Raw genomic sequence first — 18,963 nt, 5'->3', positions numbered from 1 at the left:
TCCAACACAATGGGCAGTACATTGAACACATTTAATAAGTGGTCAGAAACTTGTAAATAACTCATGAAATAATAAAGTTACGTTGAGACCAAGCACAACATTGTTTTTCTTGTGACATTACCAATAAGTTTGATGTGTCACATGGCCCTCTTCCTATTGAAAAAACAAAAGTTGTATCCAAGATGGCCAAATTCTAAATGGCCACCATGGTCACCACCCATCTTGAGGAGTTTGCCCCCGCACATATACTAATGTGCCACAAACAGGACTTTAATATCACCAACTATTCCCTTGTTATTACGGTGTATCCATATAAATGGCCCACCCTATATATCAGATCTATAGTTGGGTGTTCTGGATGCTCAGGTGAAGAGAGAAGCTGATCTTTAAATTGATCACCACCTGGTGATGAGTTTGGGGGGGAACCCAAATATAGTGAGGATTCATTCGGCGCGTCTAGCAAGATCACAAGTACCTACTTCCTGCTGAACTTTGACAGGATGCTGCAGTGGAAGGAATATTTTTGATTATCTCCCCAATCCCACTGACATGCCTTTCATAGAGGAAGCAGAGTATGGAGATGAGCGGGGTGACTCACCCACCACTGGGGGGTGAGGTCACTTTGGCAGTTAAACAGGTCTTTGATGCCAATGCCCCTGGCATGTATGAGATTTGCCCTGAATTCCCAAAGATCCTGGGTGTTGTAGGGCTGTCTTGGTGCCACGCCTATGCAACATCATGTGGAGATCTGTGCCAATGCCTTTGTATTAGTAGACTAGGGTGATGATTCCCATCTTTGAGTAGAGGGGTGTCCTCTAAATATTGACAGCTCACACTACTTAGGGTCTCTGGACAGGTCTACACTAGGGTACTACTGAGGAGAGTCTGTTCATTAGTCAAACCTAGATTCAAGAGGAACAATGTGTTTTTTGTCCTGGCTTTTATCCTCTTGAGATATTCGAGTGGAGAATTTGCCCAACCAGTCTGCATGTTATTTGTGGACTTGGAGAAGGTGTTTGACATCATCCCTTGGGGGATCCTATTGGAGGCACTTTGAAAATATGGACTGTGACCGCGTGCACCTGTTCGTCTTTGTCTATATGTCAGGTTGGGTCTCTCTGGGTACATCTCAGGCCCTCCAAAGTACGGAGGCCTATCTCCCCTCACCACACTCCCTGCCGGTGGCTGATGCCCTCACACGTTGGTGTGTTGGTGGTCCTTGTCGTCTCGGGCTGGGCGCTCATGTATGTACCGGCTCACTCCTGGTGGCCGATTGGCGGGGCCTGGCGCCTGTGGCCCGGTTGGGCCCCTTCCGGGGGGTGGGATGCCCTCAGGCCTCTGGCCTCTGGGCCTGAAGCTCGGTCCTCTCTGGCACAGCTGGCTGCCGGCAGAGCCCGCGAGCACGCCACTGCAACCCCCTCTGGCCTCTGCTCCGTAGCTGCTGGGTGACCTCTCGTTTGGGGCTCTACTCAGCTCTTCCCAGGAGGGTGGCACGGTTCCCCCCCTTTTGGTGGTCCTCCTCGGGTCCTTGTACTCTGGAGCCTCTGGATATCTGGGGCGGAGAAAGCTTTGGAATACAAGCATGCTGATCCACACAGGTGTGCACACAGGTGTACACACGGATGTTCACAGACGCGGACTACACCTTTCTTGGCTGCTGCCTCAAAGCACATTGTGCGCTGTCTATCTTGCGTGCTGCACAATATCGTTTAATATTTAGTATCTACTGTTATCTACTGCTAGCTAGTTTATTGTGATGGTGCTGTTTTTTATTATGTTGTTCTTTTTTTGTTTGCTTTCTCTTCTGTTTTTTTTTCTCCATACAGGTGATCCAGGTGTTTTTGTTTGTTTTTCTTTCTTTCTTCCCCCCTTTCTCACCGTCTCTTCTCCCCTTTGGTTTTCTTTCTCTCCCTCTCTTTCTTTCATTCTTTCTCCTTGTCCTATCCCCCAGTCATGTCTGTCCCGTTTGTAGCAACCGAAAATAAAATCAATTCATAATTATAATAAAGGTCAATCAAATGGACCAATATGGCAAGGCCATGATGATCCACTTGGTAAAATAAATCCACTTGGCATCTTTCTTGGCCTTAAGACAACTATTCTGATGGCTAAAGATCCAAACGGGACACAAAAAAAAAAAGGACTGTTTGGAAGTGAGAACTTGGTTGCATTGACGACAATGAGTTGGACTTGTTTCTAGTGGCTGTTGGACTTTGCTGGGGCTGCCCTTTGACACAAATTCTGTTTGTAACTTTTATAGACAGAATTTGTAGGTGGATTTTGTCTCTGCTTTTTGTGTTTATGTTGGCTTTACCAGGTGGTGGCCTCCAGCTTGCAGTGGAACAGTTCATTGCTGAGAAGTAGCAGGAATGAGAATCAGCACCTCCGAGCAGGAGTTTAAGTATGGGTCTGGCAAGAAACCGTGAAGGAGACACAGCAAATGGACCATGGCAGATTCTAATGCTAGCTTCTGCAATAGCCTCAGAAGATATGAGTTGCCCACTAAACCTGAGATAAACCAGTAATAAAACTGTTATACTTTTTTGTAAGGTTTCCATTGGTGAAACGATCCTTCCTCTGTGAAATTCAACTCATTCAGAGACCAGCTGTTTATGGTCTCTCAAAACTAGTCCTGCAAGCAAAAATCATGTTGCTGAATTTTAGAAAATCTTCCACTGCATAACTTGTTCCAGTCACTCACTTGTTCAAACATTATTATTAGCAGTTTTTTTCTTTTTCTGTTGAGATTTCTGTTGATGTTGATGAAGGTTAACTGTCACTGGTTGGAAAAGGTTGCCAAAGCCCTACGGTGGAAATGAGTGTTTAAAGTGCATTTTTTAATACAAAAACATTTAGTTGTACACCAAACGAAAAAATGCTTCAGCTTGACTCTGCCTGGTTCCTCCTTTGCCAGGCTCACGCCATTTATCTCTAGTGGGAATTGTAATGCTTCATTTAATTTATAGCTGCACCTCCCGGGGTATGGGCTCTTATGTCACAACAAATATGCCTTTTAGGCAAGCTTTAGAACCCCTTATGCAAAGAATGTATCACAGAGTGTTAAAGCATTGTACAACTGTCACCACTCCCAGGTTTTTAAAAAGAGAAAACTCCTTCAGCTTTAAAGCAGTTAAATCCAGTGATGCTTCTGGTTAACTTCTGCTGATCTTGAGGTGTTCCTGTATTCAGATCAGCCCTAAAGATGTTAATCACGTGCTTCACACTGAGTGCCGTCTGACTGAAGTGGTTGGGAATAGAGCACCTGCTACCACACAAAGCAGCCAGTTCTGTATGAGCAAGTCTAAGTTGGAACATGTTTTATTCAAAACCGCTCTTGTAAGTATACACACAAAAAATAGCTGGGGCTTTGAATTCATGATACATGAACAAATAGCACCCCAAAGGAATTCAGTCTGCAAATTGGCCATGTTAAGGAACAGAGTCTAATTTTGGTAGGCAAAGGCCCTTGATGACTCTCTCCCTGGATTTCTCACTGCTTTGTGTGCAGGATTAATACACTTTGATGTTAGCCTCTGATGACAAGCTACTCAGCAAGATGAAACGCACCACTGATTTTGCCTTAAACCCTTGGGGAGCCCCACAAAAACAGCAGGACACTCACATCTGGATCGATTTTGATGAGAGCGATGTCCATCTTCTGATCCACATCCCTGACCGCAGCTTCATAATGTACGCCACTTTTCAACTCAACTTTTATCCGCTGTTTGTTGGTAAGCACGTGAGCATTTGTGACAATCCAGCCATCCTCTGACACTATAAACCCAGAGCCACTCGACACAGAGACCTCCTCACTGGAAAATGGCACTCTGGCAGTAAAAAAAGATTAATAGCAAAGGTCATTTTGCATCTAAAAGAGCATTTTGAAATGCTACTTCATTTTTCTGCTTTGGTTTGGTTTACCTTTGAAAAAGCTCCAGGTGTACCACAGCTGGGACAATCTTATCCACCACATCTGCAATGAAGTTAAACTTGTAGCGTATACTTCCCGGATGCTGTGCCCCTTTTAGTATAAAAGAAAAGGCATAAAAGTTTTCAAAAAAATTTCTTTAATAGAAAAATGAAATCTTAAAACTTAAACAGACTTTATTTCCAAAACAGTCATGTATCGTTTAAAAGAAAGTGGGGCTGTAAAAAGACTCATACAAAGAGCTGGAAGCAACAAACATCTTCAGCTTCTGTTAATGTTTGGTCGAACCTAGTTATTACTAGGTTCAGTTCATTACTGGCTTGTCTTATTAATGAAGCCTTTTATAGATTTTTCATTTGAGCAGTAAAGCTTTTTTATGAGTATTATTTTTAGGGTTTTGTCATTTTAGAGAGGTCTTAACTAGATCGAATGCAGTCATTTACTTGTTATTAAGTTGACTGCACTTTTGCTGCCATTAGAGAAGCCAAGATGGGAGAAAAGGACATTATCTGCCCTGCAGTTGTTTTGCTGTGTCCGTGTTTTCTGGCCCTCCGCCAGAACACCTACACCTGTATGCACTAGTTTACTCAGTCTCCTATTCAGAATTCAAACATTTATATCAACACTTTTGCTTTGCGTGTCTCTGAATCTGTGTATCATGTGACATGAAGATAATAGTTTCATTTACAATTCTTTCCTTATCAGACTTACAGAATACTTATCAGGCAAGTACTGGCACATTATTACTCCACTCAGAGCTTGTATGGTTTTTAATATTAGTGGGATCACAGGCTTACTGCAAACACAAACATCTTCATTGGTTTATACAAAAGCACACACAATACCCACCCATATGTTTTTGCTAGTATAGATTAGAAGCTTCCTATTAATCTGACATGAAATAAGTCTGATGCTTGAGTGCTCATGAAAGGAAATGGAATTTACCCTGCTTTGGAAAACAGTATTTTCCTCACTTGGGGGCAATATCTCCCAAGTTCTCCTTAGCTCGGTAAACAAACTTGTTGGTCTGAAGCTGCCAGGTTCTTGAGCTGACGCCGTGTTCGTTTGCACAAACAAACTTGTCTGTGCAGAAATGGTCTTAAATGCAAATGACAGTCTGTGTTTTTGCCAAAAGCTACTTTGGCAAAATGCCAACTATTTCTGCCTCTGAAAGCTCTTCCAACAAATCAAGAGTGAGCTCTGCATTGACAGGATAAATTTGTAGCTTTCAGTATCCTCTCAATTACACAAAGGACACACAGCATTGCCAGCTTGCATGTCCCTCCATCTTCCATCAAATGAATACAGCGTTTGATGCTAATCTGCTATTAAATTTTCATATTGTCATCACACATTAAATTCAACATTTCTATTAAGAATTTATACCGTAAATTATGTTTGTTAAACTTTTTGGGGCCTTTTTATGGATTTGTTTTTGATAGGGATGGTGAAGGCTAACAGGAAAGCGGAGCAAAGACATGGGGGGTCGGACTCGAACCAGCTGCTCTCAGCCGTGCGGCATATGGTCTCCTGCTCATCCCAGTGAGCGAAACCTGCGCCCAGTAAATTATATTTTGTTTTGTTTTTAGCAGGAATTGTTCTTAGGCACTTCAAAAAAGTTGTAAAGTGAAAATTACATGCATTACCTGATGAATAGGGCTGTGTGATATAACCAGAATCTCATATCCCGATGAAAGACATTTCTCATCCCAACAACGATGTATATGGCAAAATAGTGCTTTTTCTGTAAATTCTGCCACTCTCGGGCAGCTCAACTTGTGTGAAGTGTTTTCAGCTGGACATTGTGTACCTAGAGTCGAGTGTTTTGACCGATGCATGAAACTATGCATTGTTAAATATAAGTTGTAACTTCCGCAGTTTTCTTTTTGAGTATTTATTACATGGTGTGCTGCGGGAAAAAGCCTGTTCTAATGTTTGAGTGTAAGGTTTATTTTGAGCACCTGACGGCTCTTCTTTTGCGTCTCATCCGTAAACTCTCTTCATACTCTTTCGTGTGATTTTTGCGTATGTGGTAGAAGAGGTTTGTCATGTTTGACTCTGCGGTGGGGACTAGTTTAGGAATAAGGTCCTTGATTTGTTTTGACTGGTCCTTCTGTTTGGAGCTACCTGTTTCTGCCTCATCTTTAATGGCTATGCTGGTATTCTCTGTGCCTGCATCCATGTGATGACCATCCAAACAATGAAAAAAATTAAATAAACAGTGTATCCAATATATTTCATCATATCGCGCAGCCCTACTGATGAAGTAGTTTAACCTTTTGTTAGACCTGAAATATACAAATGAAAATGAAAACAATGTAAATTTAAAATAGCTTCCATCTAGAAATTTGGATCCATAGTGTTGGGGCCATTATGCTGGCATAGTTTTACAAGATTGCAGCAAATCACTGCAAAGACCTCATCCGTCACTCACATGCTATGACCTAAGCAATTACAAATCTCAACCCAACTGAATGATGTTTTAGATGGCACTCTCTATTGTAGTCATTATCAGCAAAACATCAAATGACAAAGTAGCTTGAAGGGATGTGATTCCATCCTCCAGTTTCAGTCATGTTTTATTCATGTAACTTAAGGTGCTTTATAAGCCACTGAAGATATGCTCCTCTGTAAATAACGCCCATATTACCTGGTATTCTGCACACAGCCAGTAAGGAACACAAATAGTTCAAGAGTCAACTGAGCACTTTCTGTTTAGTTTATGCTCTTTCTCTCTCTCTCACATACACACACACAATCTTCATCTTGTATCAACAGAAATAGCAGCCGTAAATATCCCAACATTTCTCGCCTGTCTGTTTCCTGATCACCTTGTTTACAGCAGAGGAAGGTGATGAAATGTAACGACAGGACTCCCGACATACACACTGTTATCTGCAAGTCATAGGGCAGCACTGTCCTCATTTTATCTTATGTAGACTGCTAGCAGTGAGGTTATCAGCAATTTCTGATATAAACTTTAAATTCACTTCACATTTTACTTTACCCAAGTGCTAGTTACTATCAGAATATTCAATTTAATATATTAGCTAAATCCTAGTACTAGTCCCTAATCTGTGCTTATGATCAAGTGGCATATTTGGCATTTTATATTAATGATTAGAGCAAAAGAGAAGGCATAGACTGTATAGAAAAGATGGATGTAACTTTGAGGTCTGAAGTCTGAAACCAAAGTACAATTGACTTAAACCTGCTTTCTTTATAATGGCCAGTAGGGGGCCACATTTGTTGTTGCAAAAAAACCTTGCAGAAAATTCTTCAACTAGTAGTTTCAATTCTTATTAAATACAAAATTAATTACATTCATTTGATAATGTTGTCATCAACGTCATGTGCCACCTATAGGTTGTATTAATGGGACTTATAGGCAGCACGGAGGTGCAGTAGTTAGCAATGTCACTTCCCAAAAAGAGAAGCTCCACCAATCAGTGGAATTACTGACTCTAAGAGATATTGTGAGGCTGAGGATTCCTTCTTGGAACGGTTATGCCCAGGACCTAGTAGCTGTATGACCTTTCTGCGTGGAGTTTGGATGTTCTCCCTGAGCCTGAGACTCTCCACAGGTTGTCTAGCCTCCTCCCACAGTCCAAACACATACAATGTAATGTCAGTCAGTGAGTCTAAAGTGACAACTGGTTAGCCATTTATGTGATATTTGGTTAAAATCTGGTGCAAAGGTCACAGAACTCTTGGACTGAAAACTTGGACTGTCTTCAAAGATTTCTCTGAGACTAAATGAACTCGTACATCTGATGAAGACTGTGGATATATGGCAATGAAAGGGGATTCAGTATGTGGAAGACTGTTATGAAAATGGACATTTTGTGTCCTTTGAACAATTGAAGAGCAAATGCAATCTCCCCAACAAGCATTGTGATCTTTTTTAGAGCAAGCACAGGCCCTCAAATTGCTATCCGATTGTTCAGTCTGACGTCACTAGCCGTGTCTGGGTCTAAACTCCGCTGCAGGTCCATATATCAAACGATCACTATGGCATTACTGAGAGTTGAAAAACTGTTTAAAGTCTTTCATCTTTAATAAAATGATCAGCGTTCTGCTCTACCAGGTGTAACAATTGAGTTTAACATCCAGGCATCCATGAAAACGGAATTTATGACATTTAACGGAGTTAGAAGTTAGCAGGGAGTTAGCTCGCTAGCTTCTATCTAAATACAATATAGCATGTCCTGACTGCGGGGTTTTGGAAACAAATTAAAACGTATAGCTCTGTTATCACTTCCAGCATAAATGAAGACAGAAAACTTCTGTGTGCAGTGACGTTTGTAGGGTTACTGAAGTTGGGCTAGCTGGTATATAATGATGTGCTACGTGACCGCTAGCGACACAGCTATGTTAGCATAATATAAACAAGCTAACTTTTTTTCCACTCGATAAAAGTTAACGTGAGTGTTGTCGGTGGTCAGGAACAAATGTAATCGCATGGCAGGATGCTGTAAAAGGACCAAACTTCAGCCAGGAGAACAACTGAGATAATCCATCCACAATACGTGGTTAGTTATTCATATACTGCTGCATGGGCTGGGCTGTAGTTACATCCTAAGGTTTTAAAAACTGAGCTTAAATAAATGATTAGTGGTAATAAAAGCCGAGGGAGGTCAACAGGGATCACTGACTGTTTTAGGAGCTTTTTAAGATCAAATAGAAGAAAATACATAACATTAAACATGTTAACAACAAAAAAGCCGTATTAAACGCAGACTACTTTAAACCCGGAAGTAGGATTAGACGCGTCATCACTGAACAATCGGATAACTGATGCAGAGACTTGTTCATCACAATACAGGGCAAAATGTATTTCTAAAGCATGATCTGTGTTACAGAATCAGAGTCCAAAGCCAGCTTTGCAAAAATCAAGAGTGAATATATATACTTATGAACACTTCGGGTCAGATTTATGCTATAATAGTTTGTCAGCTACAGTTAATTCCAAATGCAGACTTGCCTTTATCAGCTCACCTCACTCCACAGAAATTACATAAATCCAAACCTAAATTTCCAGATATGTATTTTAAGTGTGGTTGACAAGCTACATTAGTCTGTTTTGTATTGGAGCATTCTGGAGAGTCTAAATAAAGATTTTAATAAGATAAACGGTAGCTTAAGGCTAGATCAGTCCTGATGCTGGAAATATAACAACAGAAGTCATCCAGTGTGCTAACATATACATGTTTAGATTGCGTAAGAATCATATTATTTTGAATAAATATAAATAACATGACGCTAAGCTTTGGCCAATGAATGTGAGCTAACAACAACAAGGTCGCGGGTATGGCTGCGACCGAAGGATATGAAAAAACCCTAATATGAAGGTATTTTACTGTGCATTTTACAGTAATGTTCTGTTCTTCTAGAATATCATTAAAGTTACGTAAATAGACTTTGACTTCACATTTTGAATGTAAATTAACGTTAAATCACTGTAATGTAATACAACATAATTGTCTTGATCAGAGGTGGAAAGAGTACTCAAAATTTGTACTCAAGTACAAGTACTGTTACACTGGTTAAATTGTACTCAATTACAAGTAAAAGTACTGGTGTTAAAAAAATACTTGAGTAAAAGTACAAAGTACTGTTCTCAAAAACTACTCAGAGTATTAATTACTTTTTAACAGACTGATGTTTTATTCTGTTGTCAATAGCAGGCATTCAACTCGATTCACCAGTATAAATATTTATGTTCAAAGCACATTTTTCAGATGAACAAGGTATAGAAAGGTAACTTGTTTTGTAAATAAATGTAGATATAAAAGAAGGAATTTTGTTTGTTAAAACAATGACAAAAATGTTTCTGAACATGCGTAGAACCATTTAAACTGTTCCCCATACACTGAACAACAGGCAGGTAAGTGTCTTAATCTCTTAGCATTTCTTTCACACTTTACTTTCTGAACCTTTTGTTCAGTTTCAGCAAGAGCTGGTTTTCTAAATTAACAGAGGTAATCCGACTTCGTTTGGCAGTGAAGAGTAGACCAGCACAGCTAAAAAGTCGTTCACACGCAGCAGAAGCAGGCAGAGCTGTGTTCAGTTTAAGAGAGAGGTTTTTGATGGCTGAGAAGGAGTGCAGCAGCTCCATGGTGTCTGTGGCACAAGCAAGATAACCATCAAGCTCAACTGCACTTTGCAGCCTTCTGGAGATTGGTCTGGAGAAGAATTCATCTTCATCAGATGACTCTCTTTGCTGATCCTCACTCTCATGCTCTGTCGTTTCAAGATGTTGTTTGATGTATGTCAAGGCTGTAATTGCAAGTAGATAACACAATTTTGTTATTTAAATTTCAGTGATTATTCCTGAACACAAATTTAAAATCGGGAAATTCTCAAAAAGGATTGTTTAGTATTCAGGACAGACCATCAATAACTTACAATGTATTAGGTGAAATACTCACTTAAGCATGTGTTCAAATGTAAAAATACACAAAAATGGGATCACATGATCACTCCTTGAATCGCTACCTTATCGTGGTGGAGGGGTTTGTGTGTCACAGGGATCCCAGGGGCTATGTTGTCTGGGGGCTTTTGCCCCCTGGTAGGGTCTCCCATGGCAAATTTGCCCTGGGTGAGGGACCAGACAAAGAGCGATTCATAAGACCCTTATGAAAAGGACATCGAGGGAACAGTTTACCCTGCCCGGGATAGGGTTACCGGGGCCCCGCCCTGGAGCCAGGCCCGGGGAGGGTGCCCGAGGGCGAGCGTCTGGTGGCCGGGCCTTAGTCCATGGGGCCCGGCCGGGCACAGCCCGAAGAGGAGACATGGGCCCATCCTCCCGCAGGCCCACCACCCGCAGGAGGCGCCATAGGGGTCGGGTGCATTGTGTGCCGGGTGGCGGCCAGGAGCGGAGGCCCTGGCGGACTGACCCCCGGCTGCCAAGACTGGCAATAGGGACATGGAATGTCACCTCTCTGGTGGGGAAGGAGCCTGAGTTATCAGAATCAGAATCAGAATACTTTATTCATCCCGAGGGAAATTAGGGGTTACAGCAGGCAGCACGCTAATGGCGCATGCGCACTCACAAAGGAACCTTCTGACCAACTTTACACAAACATCACATTGGGCAGACATGTCAGAAGGTAGGCTGATAGGAAAAAAACAACGAAAATACACTACATGAGGTAAGAGGAGGAGAAAAAAAACTCCACTCAGACTGAGCTCCTAGTGGGAGAACAGTTTGATAAAAGAAAAAACACCTCAGCACAAAAGCACATGACTATCAATACACCATAGAAACACGAGACAAGCAACAGGGGCGGGTAAAGGGTAAGAGAGAGCCGGCGTAGACAGCGCATCCGGTCCTGCAGCATCTGTGCTGGTCCAGTTGACTGCTATCATCCCCGGTAGGGCACAAGCATCGAAGACGTTGGAAAGGGAGGGGGATGAGTGAGTGCTTATCAGTGTAAGTGTGTGTGTGTGCGTGTCCATAGTTTAGCTGAGACAGTGTCCTTCGGCCTATCAGGCTAAGTAAACAGTCCTCCAGCCAATCCAGGTGTCCTTCATGGGGCGGGAAGAATAGTCATCACACAGTCGTTATCAGGGAGTTGTTTTGGTGGGCTCCAGCCTTGGGCCTGCAGCTGGAGCCGTGGTGTCCAAATGTTGAATATTGTTGATTTCTCCTTTGTGAGCAGCTCGAATTCTAGCACTCCGAGGCTGGTCTCTCGATCTCCCGTTGAAGAGCTGCGAGCCTCCCCATGATGGTATCAAACTTCTGTTCCGTGGTGTTGTCAGTCTTTTGATTCTGAGACCTCACAACTGCAGTGATCCGTTCCGCGATGTTTTCCAACTGTCGCTCAAGGGTCTCATTTTGAGCAGGCCTCTCTCTGATGTTTCCCCTCATACGCTCAATGGTGTTGTTTTGAGCCTTCACAGCAGCTGTAAACGTCTCCAAGGTGTTGACCATATTACGTTCGTTGTGAGAGGTCGCACCTCGTCCCGTCGCTTCGAATCCAGCGGGCAGCCTTGTGGGGGTTTGAACAGCCGGTTCCGCTTTCTTATTTCTCTGATAAACCAGGGCTAAGCCAACGCCGATCAGCATGAACCCTGTTATCATGGTTCCGAATAGGTAGATATCTTCAGCGTCCTCGATCGACAGTCCCGCCAGGCACACGGTCCTCCAGTTCTGCCACCCGTCCATCGTGTAACCGGCAGGGAAAGTCCCTCCAGGGCACTCAGGCTCTCCCGAGCCCCGACTTCTCGTTGAGAAAAGGGTGTCAATAGCACTCAGAGACCAGTTGATCAAATCCATAATTCTCTTTTAGGTTTAGAGAACGACAGTGAGAGACTGTTCCAGGGAAAGTAAATTCACACAAGACAAGACAAGGACATAGAGGCGAAGCAGGGAAGATAAGGGTGAGGAGGAGAGGAGAAAGTGCGACCGCCTTCGCTGAGAGCTCAAGACAAAGTGCGTGAGGTTGAGAGGTACTGGCTAGATATAGTCGGGCTCACCTCTACACATGGCTTGGGCTCTGGAACCAGTCTCCTGGAGAGGGGCTGGACTCTGTCTCAGTCTGGAGTTGCCCCTGGTGAGAGGCGGCGGGCTGGGGTGGGTATCCTAATATCCCCTCGGCTTGCTGCCGGTACGTTGGGGTTTTTCCCGGTGGACGAGAGGGTTTGTTCCCTGCGCCTTAGGGTCGGGGAACGGGTCCTGATTGTCATCTGCGCTTATGCGCCGAGTGGCAGTTCAGAGTACCCAGCCTTCTTAGAGTCCCTGGGGGGTGCTGGAGGGTGCTCCACCTGGAGACTCTGTTGTCCTGCTGGGAGACTTCAATGCTCACGTGGGTAACGACAGCGAGACCTGGAGGGGCGTGATTGGGAGGAACGGCCTCCCCGATCTGAACCCGAGCGGTGCTCTGTTATTGGACTTCTGTGCTAATCACAGTTTGGCCATAATGAACACCCTGTTCGAACATAAGAGTGTCCATAAGTGCACGTGGCACCAGGATGCTCTAGGCCGTAGGTCGATGATCGATTTTGTAATCGTATCAGCAGACCTGCGACTAGGGCTGGGCCATATTATACCGTTCACGGTAATACCGGTATAATGTTAGGCAACGATAGGAAAATGAAATATCGCGATAGAATGGGAGTAAAACGCGCATGCGCAGTGCCTTTGTTTTCATACGCACATGGCCGATTGTTGAGTGAAACAGATGAACCAGAATTGGTTTGTAAAAATGGTGCAACTTCTGTGATGTGGAACTGGTTTGGTGTTTGTCCGTCAGATACACGACAAAGCACATTTTTTTGCAGAACATGCAAGCGGCCGTTGTTATTGTCATATTTGTCGGACTAAGATGCTCTTAAATCTGGGAGTAATCTGGGTCCTAAACTCCGTATGCTTCAGGTCAAACAACACTGCAGCATCACTTAGAGTTAAAAACTGTCTAAATTCTTTCATCTTTAATAAAACGATCAGCATTGCTGCTTTACCAGGTGTAACTATGAAGTTTAACTTCCAGGCATCCATGAAAACTAAAGTTATTACATTTAACGGAGTTAGACGTTAGCAGGAAGCTAGCGGAAGTTAGCTCGCTAGTTTCGCTAGTTACCTAAGCATGATATAGCATGTTCTGACTGAGAGATTTCTGAAAAAAATCAAACGTACAGTTCTGCTATCACTTCCAACATAAATGAAGACAGGAAACTAAACAGCAGTGACGTTTGTAGGGTTACTGAAGTTGGGCTAGCTGGTATATAATGATGTGATCGCTAGCGACACAGCTATGTTAGCATAACATAAACAGTGAAGCTGGAGGACGAACACTAACACTTTTCCACTTATAAAAGTTAACGTGAAGGTTCTTCATGGTTAGAGACAAATGCAATCGCATGGCAGGATGTTGTAAACGGACCAAACTTCAGTCAGGAGAACAACTGAGATAATCCATCCACAATATGAGGTTAGTCATTAATAGACTGCAACAACATGGGAATAGAGCAGCTGCCAGAGAATTCAACATTAATGAATCAATGGTACAGAAGTGGAGGAAGCAAGAAGAATGAGTTTAATAAAGTTTGATTTATCTGACTGCTTTGTTTCGCTTAATGTGCCTTATAATCCCGTGCACCTTATGGTCCGAAAAATACATACTGCACACTGCAGTTTAATGTTGCAAAGCACCTCTTTTTAACTTCAGTGGATATTATACATGGTTATGCTCAGGATATGTCAGCCCATTTCTACTGGAAATGCCTTTTGGTTAAACTTTCAGCAAGGAATTTGCATTTGCACTGTTACATTTTTATAAAGCTTTAATGTACATAAAAACCAGCTTCTTGTTTAAGTGAAAATAAATGGAAGGTTGTCTTTTTGCGCTAGTAATGTTGTGGAGTTGTATTTTGTCTCGCATCAATTATATCGTCGGTTATATCGTTATCGCAAATTTTCAAATATATATCGTGATAAATATTTTTGGCCATATCGCCCTGCTCTACCTGCGACCATATGTTCTGGACACTCGGGTAAAGAGAGGGGCTGAGCTGTCAACTGATCACCACCTGGTGGTGAGTTGGATCAGGTGGCGGGGGAAGACGCTGGACAGACCTGGTGCACCTAAACGCGTAGTGAGGGTGTGCTGGGAACGTCTAGCAGAGGCCCCAGTCCACGAGATCTTCAACGCACACCTCCGGCAGAGCTTCAACAGCATTCCGAGGGAGACTGGGGACATTGAGTCCGAATGGACCATGTTCAGCGTCTCCATTGCCGAAGCTGCTGCATTGAGCTGCGGCCGCAAGGTGGTTGGTGCCTGCCGTGGTGGTAATCCCCGAACCAAATGGTGGACACCAGAGGTGAAGGGAGCCACCAGGCTGAAGAAGGAGTCCTATCGGGCTTGGTTAGCCTGTGGGACTCCGGAGGCAGCCGACAGGTATCGACAGGCCAAGCGGAATGCGGCTCGGGCAGTGGCTGAAGCAAAAACTCGGGTGTGGGAGGAGTTCGGAGAGGCCATGGAAAAAGACTTTCGGGCTGCCTCGAAGAGATTCTGGCAAACCGTCAGACGTCTCAGGAGGGGAAAGCGGTGCTCTACCTGCACTGTGTATAGTGCTGGCGGAGCGCTGCTGACGTCGACTGAGAAAATTGTCAGGCGGTGGAAGGAATACTTCGAGGACCTCCTTAATCCCACTGACACGTCTTCCGAGGAGGAAGCAGAGTCTGGGGATGAGGGGAATGACCCGCCAATTTCCGGGGGCGAGGTCACTGAGGCAGTTAAACAACTCCTTGGTGGCAGAGCCCCTGGTGTTGATGAGGTCCGCCCCGAGTTCCTGAAGGCTCTGGACGTTGTAGGGCTGTCCTGGTTGACACGCCTCTGCAATGTTGCGTGGAGATCAGGGGCAGTACCTGTGGACTGGCAGACCGGGGTGGTGGTCCCCATCTTCAAGAAAGGGGACCGGAGGGTGTGTTCCAACTACAGGGGGATCACACTCCTCAGCCTCCCTGGGAAAGTCTATGCCAGGGTGCTGGAAAGGAGAGTTCGTCCGTTAGTCGAACCTCGGATACAGGAGGAACAATGCCGTTTTCGTCCTGGTCGCGGAACACTGGACCAGCTCTTTATCCTCTCCAGGATACTTGAGGGTGCATGGGAGTTTGCCCAACCAGTCTACATGTGTTTTGTGGACTTGGAGAAGGCATTCGACCGTGTCCCTCGGGGTGTCCTGTGGGAGGTGTTGCGGGAATATGGGGTGTCTGGCCCATTGCTACGGGCCATTCGATCCCTATACAACCGTTGCAAGAGCTTGGTTCGCATTGCCGGCAATAAGTCGGACTCGTTCCCGGTGGGTGATGGGCTCCGCCAGGGCTGCCCTTTGTCTCCGGTTCTGTTCATAATTTTTATGGACAGGATTTCTAGGCGCAGCCAAGTGGCGGAGGGCTTTCGCTTTGGTGGCCTCAGAATCTCATCTCTGATTTTTGCAGATGATGTGGTTCTGTTGGCTTCATCGGGTGAGGGCCTCCAGCTCGCACTGGAGCGGTTCGCAGTCGAGTGTGAAGCAGCGGGAATGAGGATCAGCACCTCCAAATCTGAGGCCATGGTTCTCAGCCGGAAAAGGGTGGAGTGCCCACTCGAGTGCTGCACCGGTACGTCGTGGTGAAGAGGGAGCTGAGTGTAAAAGCGAAGCTCTCAATTTACCGGTCGATCTACGTCCCTGCCCTCACCTATGGCCACGAGCTGTGGGTAGTGACCGAAAGAACGAGATCGCGGATACAAGCGGCAGAAATGAGCTTCCTCCGAAGGGTGGCTGGCCTCTCCCTTAGAGATAGGGTGAGAAGTTCGGCCATCCGGGAGGGGCTCAGAGTAGAGCAGCTGCTGCTCCACATCGAAAGGAGCCAGCTGAGGTGGTTCGGGCATCTGACAAGGATGCCCCCTGGGCGCCTCCTGGGTGAGGTGTTCCAGGCATGTCCCACCGGGAGGAGGCCCTGGGGCAGACCCAGGACACGCTGGAGAGATTATATCTCTCGGCTGGCCTGGGAACGCCTTGGTATTCCCCCAGATAAGCTGGAGGAGGTGGCTGGGGAGAGGGAGGTCTGGGCCTCTTTGCTTAGACTGCTGCCCCCGCGACCCGGCCCCGGACAAAGCGGATGAAAATGGATGGATGGATGGATGGGATCACATGAATCCTTACCAGCCTCTGTTACGTCTGCTCTGTCAGTCCAGGAAGTCTTGAACTTGGGTAAGAGGACTGCAGCTGCAGCCAACTCTGGATCCTCCATCATCGCTCCAAAATGCTTTTGAAGGCCATTTTGCAGGGCTCTGATGAGTGGCACGCATGTCTTGCTTGATGTCTCCAGCCTGCTAAGTTTGGACAGTAGTTGTTGGATTACTGGCAGGAGCCATCCCATAAAGGAAGTGGACTCAGACTGAAGGATGTTTGAAGCTTTCACCAGTGGCTTCATGGTGGTACAGTACTCCCTTAGGAATGCAACTTCTGCAGGACTCAACCTGTAACACACAACAACAAAACCCACCATGACTATAATAGGGATCTTCTGATTTAATATTAAGAGTCTGCTCACGTTTTTAACCATACATTAAGGAAAATTCACAAAATTTGAAACCATATTGGTAGGTGTCCAATTTTACTCACATTTTCACCTTGAACTCCTCACAAATGCTCCTGATGGCATCTTCCCCCTTCTCATCAATGATGCGTATTATCCTTTCAATGGCAAGGTAGGTTGAATTCCATCGTGTTGCATTGGGACGAATGATCTGTAGCTCACACTTGTCCTCTACCACTTCATTAGCCAAATGAGATCGGCCAGTTTTGTTCCAAATGGCCTGGCATTTTGCAAAGGTTGCACGGGAGAGCCTCTTGTAGGTGTCATTCATGCTCTCTGCTAGGGCAGCATCAGTTGTTGCCACAAGGTTTAGCAGGTGACATGCACATCGCTGATGAAATTGATGACAAGCTTGTCAACAGTTGCTTGTGGAACATGTTTGTTTGCAGTTCTCAACATCAGGTCTGGTAACTTGGCTTGCGTATTTGCTGAGAGCTTGTTTGGTGTGGCTGTGGTCTTTCGCTGTCGAGATGTTGATGCCACAGTGATATTGTACTGCTCAATCTTCGATGGATGTTTCCTCTGTAGAGATAAATATTATCATACGTCAGGTTCATACATTACTTCATAACATCACTGTGATTAACACTAAAGGAAAACACGTTTTTAAAACATTATTCAACTAGACTTGAGCTAATCTTTGATTGTTGAGCATAGTATAAAAGAGTGGTGAATTGGTCAAATTTTGCAGATATATTGCTGTATTTATTCACAAGTGTAAACCAATTTTGAACGATCATTGCAAAAAACATGAATTTCTGTATACATTCTAAGTTCTGTAATATGTATACTATCTGTAAAAAGAGTATCGACCAATGTATCAGTATCTAAATTTTTAACTCCTTTTTATCAGTATCACCCTAAAGTTTTCAGTATTAGTCAGGTCCTAAAAATACTAAGAGAGCAAAATATGTGTATCTAGCAAATCTAATTTAAGAAAAGGGATCACATACACAAAAATGCTGCCCATACAGCTAACAAATAAAAACAATCCACATTATGTTCTTTAAAAAAAGATATCATATTGGGAAACATATAACCCTACTGATTAAGAGCCATGTCACTATGATAGACCTATATCAGGCCAATGATACTGATCAACTGATCCATCAATCGGGCTCTGGTACATGTCAGCTGAGAGCTGGAAGATTAATTTGAGATGCAGCTCAGCACTGTGTTCAAGTTTTAGTTGTTTTTTTTAAAATATAGGGCAGCTGATTGTAAGCCTGTGAGTTTTAAATGACTACAAGTTTAATTTATTGTAATGACGGTGGTTATCCAAATAATAAGCTAAAACATTCCTACGAATTTAGCTCAATTATGCATGCACACACAAGCACATTAGCTAGCTCCGTCTTATTTTAATATCAGGCTAACCAATGGCGGTGACAATATCTTAGCCAAACTAGTAACCTTAACACACATGAAAAATAAGAAAGCAATATCATACACGTATAGTTGTAAAACCTCTTACCTCAATGTGTTTTTTTAGATTAGACACTGAAGTCTTGTAAGCTGAAATGACTGTAGAGGTCAAACAAAGTTTGCACTGCATCTGGACGCTGTCTCCTTTTCTCCCTCTGTACACGAAAAATTCCTCCAGGTACGGCCACGGGCACGCGTCCTCCGTCTTTTCTACGTCATTTTCATGGTTGACAGTGTTGTCCTCTGTCTCCATTTTGGCTTCTTTGTCTCCAAATCTTCCGTCTATAAAGTAGTTTATACTCCACCATTTAGCACCTCTAGACACCTGTGCCTGCTGCTGCAGCGGAGTTTATTCTTTGCTTACGTCTTAAATTGGCGCGGTCTCGATTGCACGGCGTTATTGGCTGCAAAAATGCAGACGAAAGGTTTGAATATTAAGTCAAATTGTGGGCGTACTCAGTAGTGACTTTTGATTTTATAAGTAGCGAAGTAGATTACATGGTGTAAGTTGTACTCAAGTATG

General features: G+C 44.0%; 1 protein-coding gene and 1 pseudogene across 2 annotated transcripts in view; both read right to left on the bottom strand.

Annotated features, from left to right (window-relative positions):
* LOC147316949 (serine protease HTRA1-like) overlaps nucleotides 1–18,963 on the bottom strand; it is a 31,695-nt pseudogene that overhangs the window by 9,046 nt on the left and 3,686 nt on the right. The window contains exons 2-3 of the transcript XR_015131698.1: nucleotides 3,922–4,021; nucleotides 3,603–3,827 (exon numbers count right to left, since the gene is read on the bottom strand). The product of XR_015131698.1 is annotated as a serine protease HTRA1-like (transcript). The remainder of the gene's footprint in view (nucleotides 1–3,602; nucleotides 3,828–3,921; nucleotides 4,022–18,963) is intronic.
* On the bottom strand, nucleotides 10,906–12,347 carry LOC147316950 (uncharacterized). The gene has a single exon (XM_086313487.1). It carries the CDS (start codon nucleotides 12,207–12,209, stop codon nucleotides 11,601–11,603), a length of 609 nt encoding a protein of 202 aa, XP_086169613.1. The 5' UTR covers nucleotides 12,210–12,347; the 3' UTR covers nucleotides 10,906–11,600.

Source organism: Aulonocara sp. 'chitande type north' Nkhata Bay, linkage group LG12 (assembly GCF_057382095.1).
Source record: "Aulonocara sp. 'chitande type north' Nkhata Bay isolate Kocher_YH1m ecotype deep benthic linkage group LG12, A_spYH_male_GT1.1, whole genome shotgun sequence".
Taxonomy (NCBI): Eukaryota; Metazoa; Chordata; class Actinopteri; order Cichliformes; family Cichlidae; genus Aulonocara; species Aulonocara sp. 'chitande type north' Nkhata Bay.
Note: the sequence above shows the minus strand (reverse complement) of the source record. Positions and strands in the feature narration are given on the sequence as shown.

What these genes read in the sequence shown, in the direction of transcription:
- LOC147316950 (XM_086313487.1), bottom strand. Translation starts at nt 12,209, where the DNA reads ATGGATTTGATCAACTGGTCTCTGAGTGCTATTGACACCCTTTTCTCA.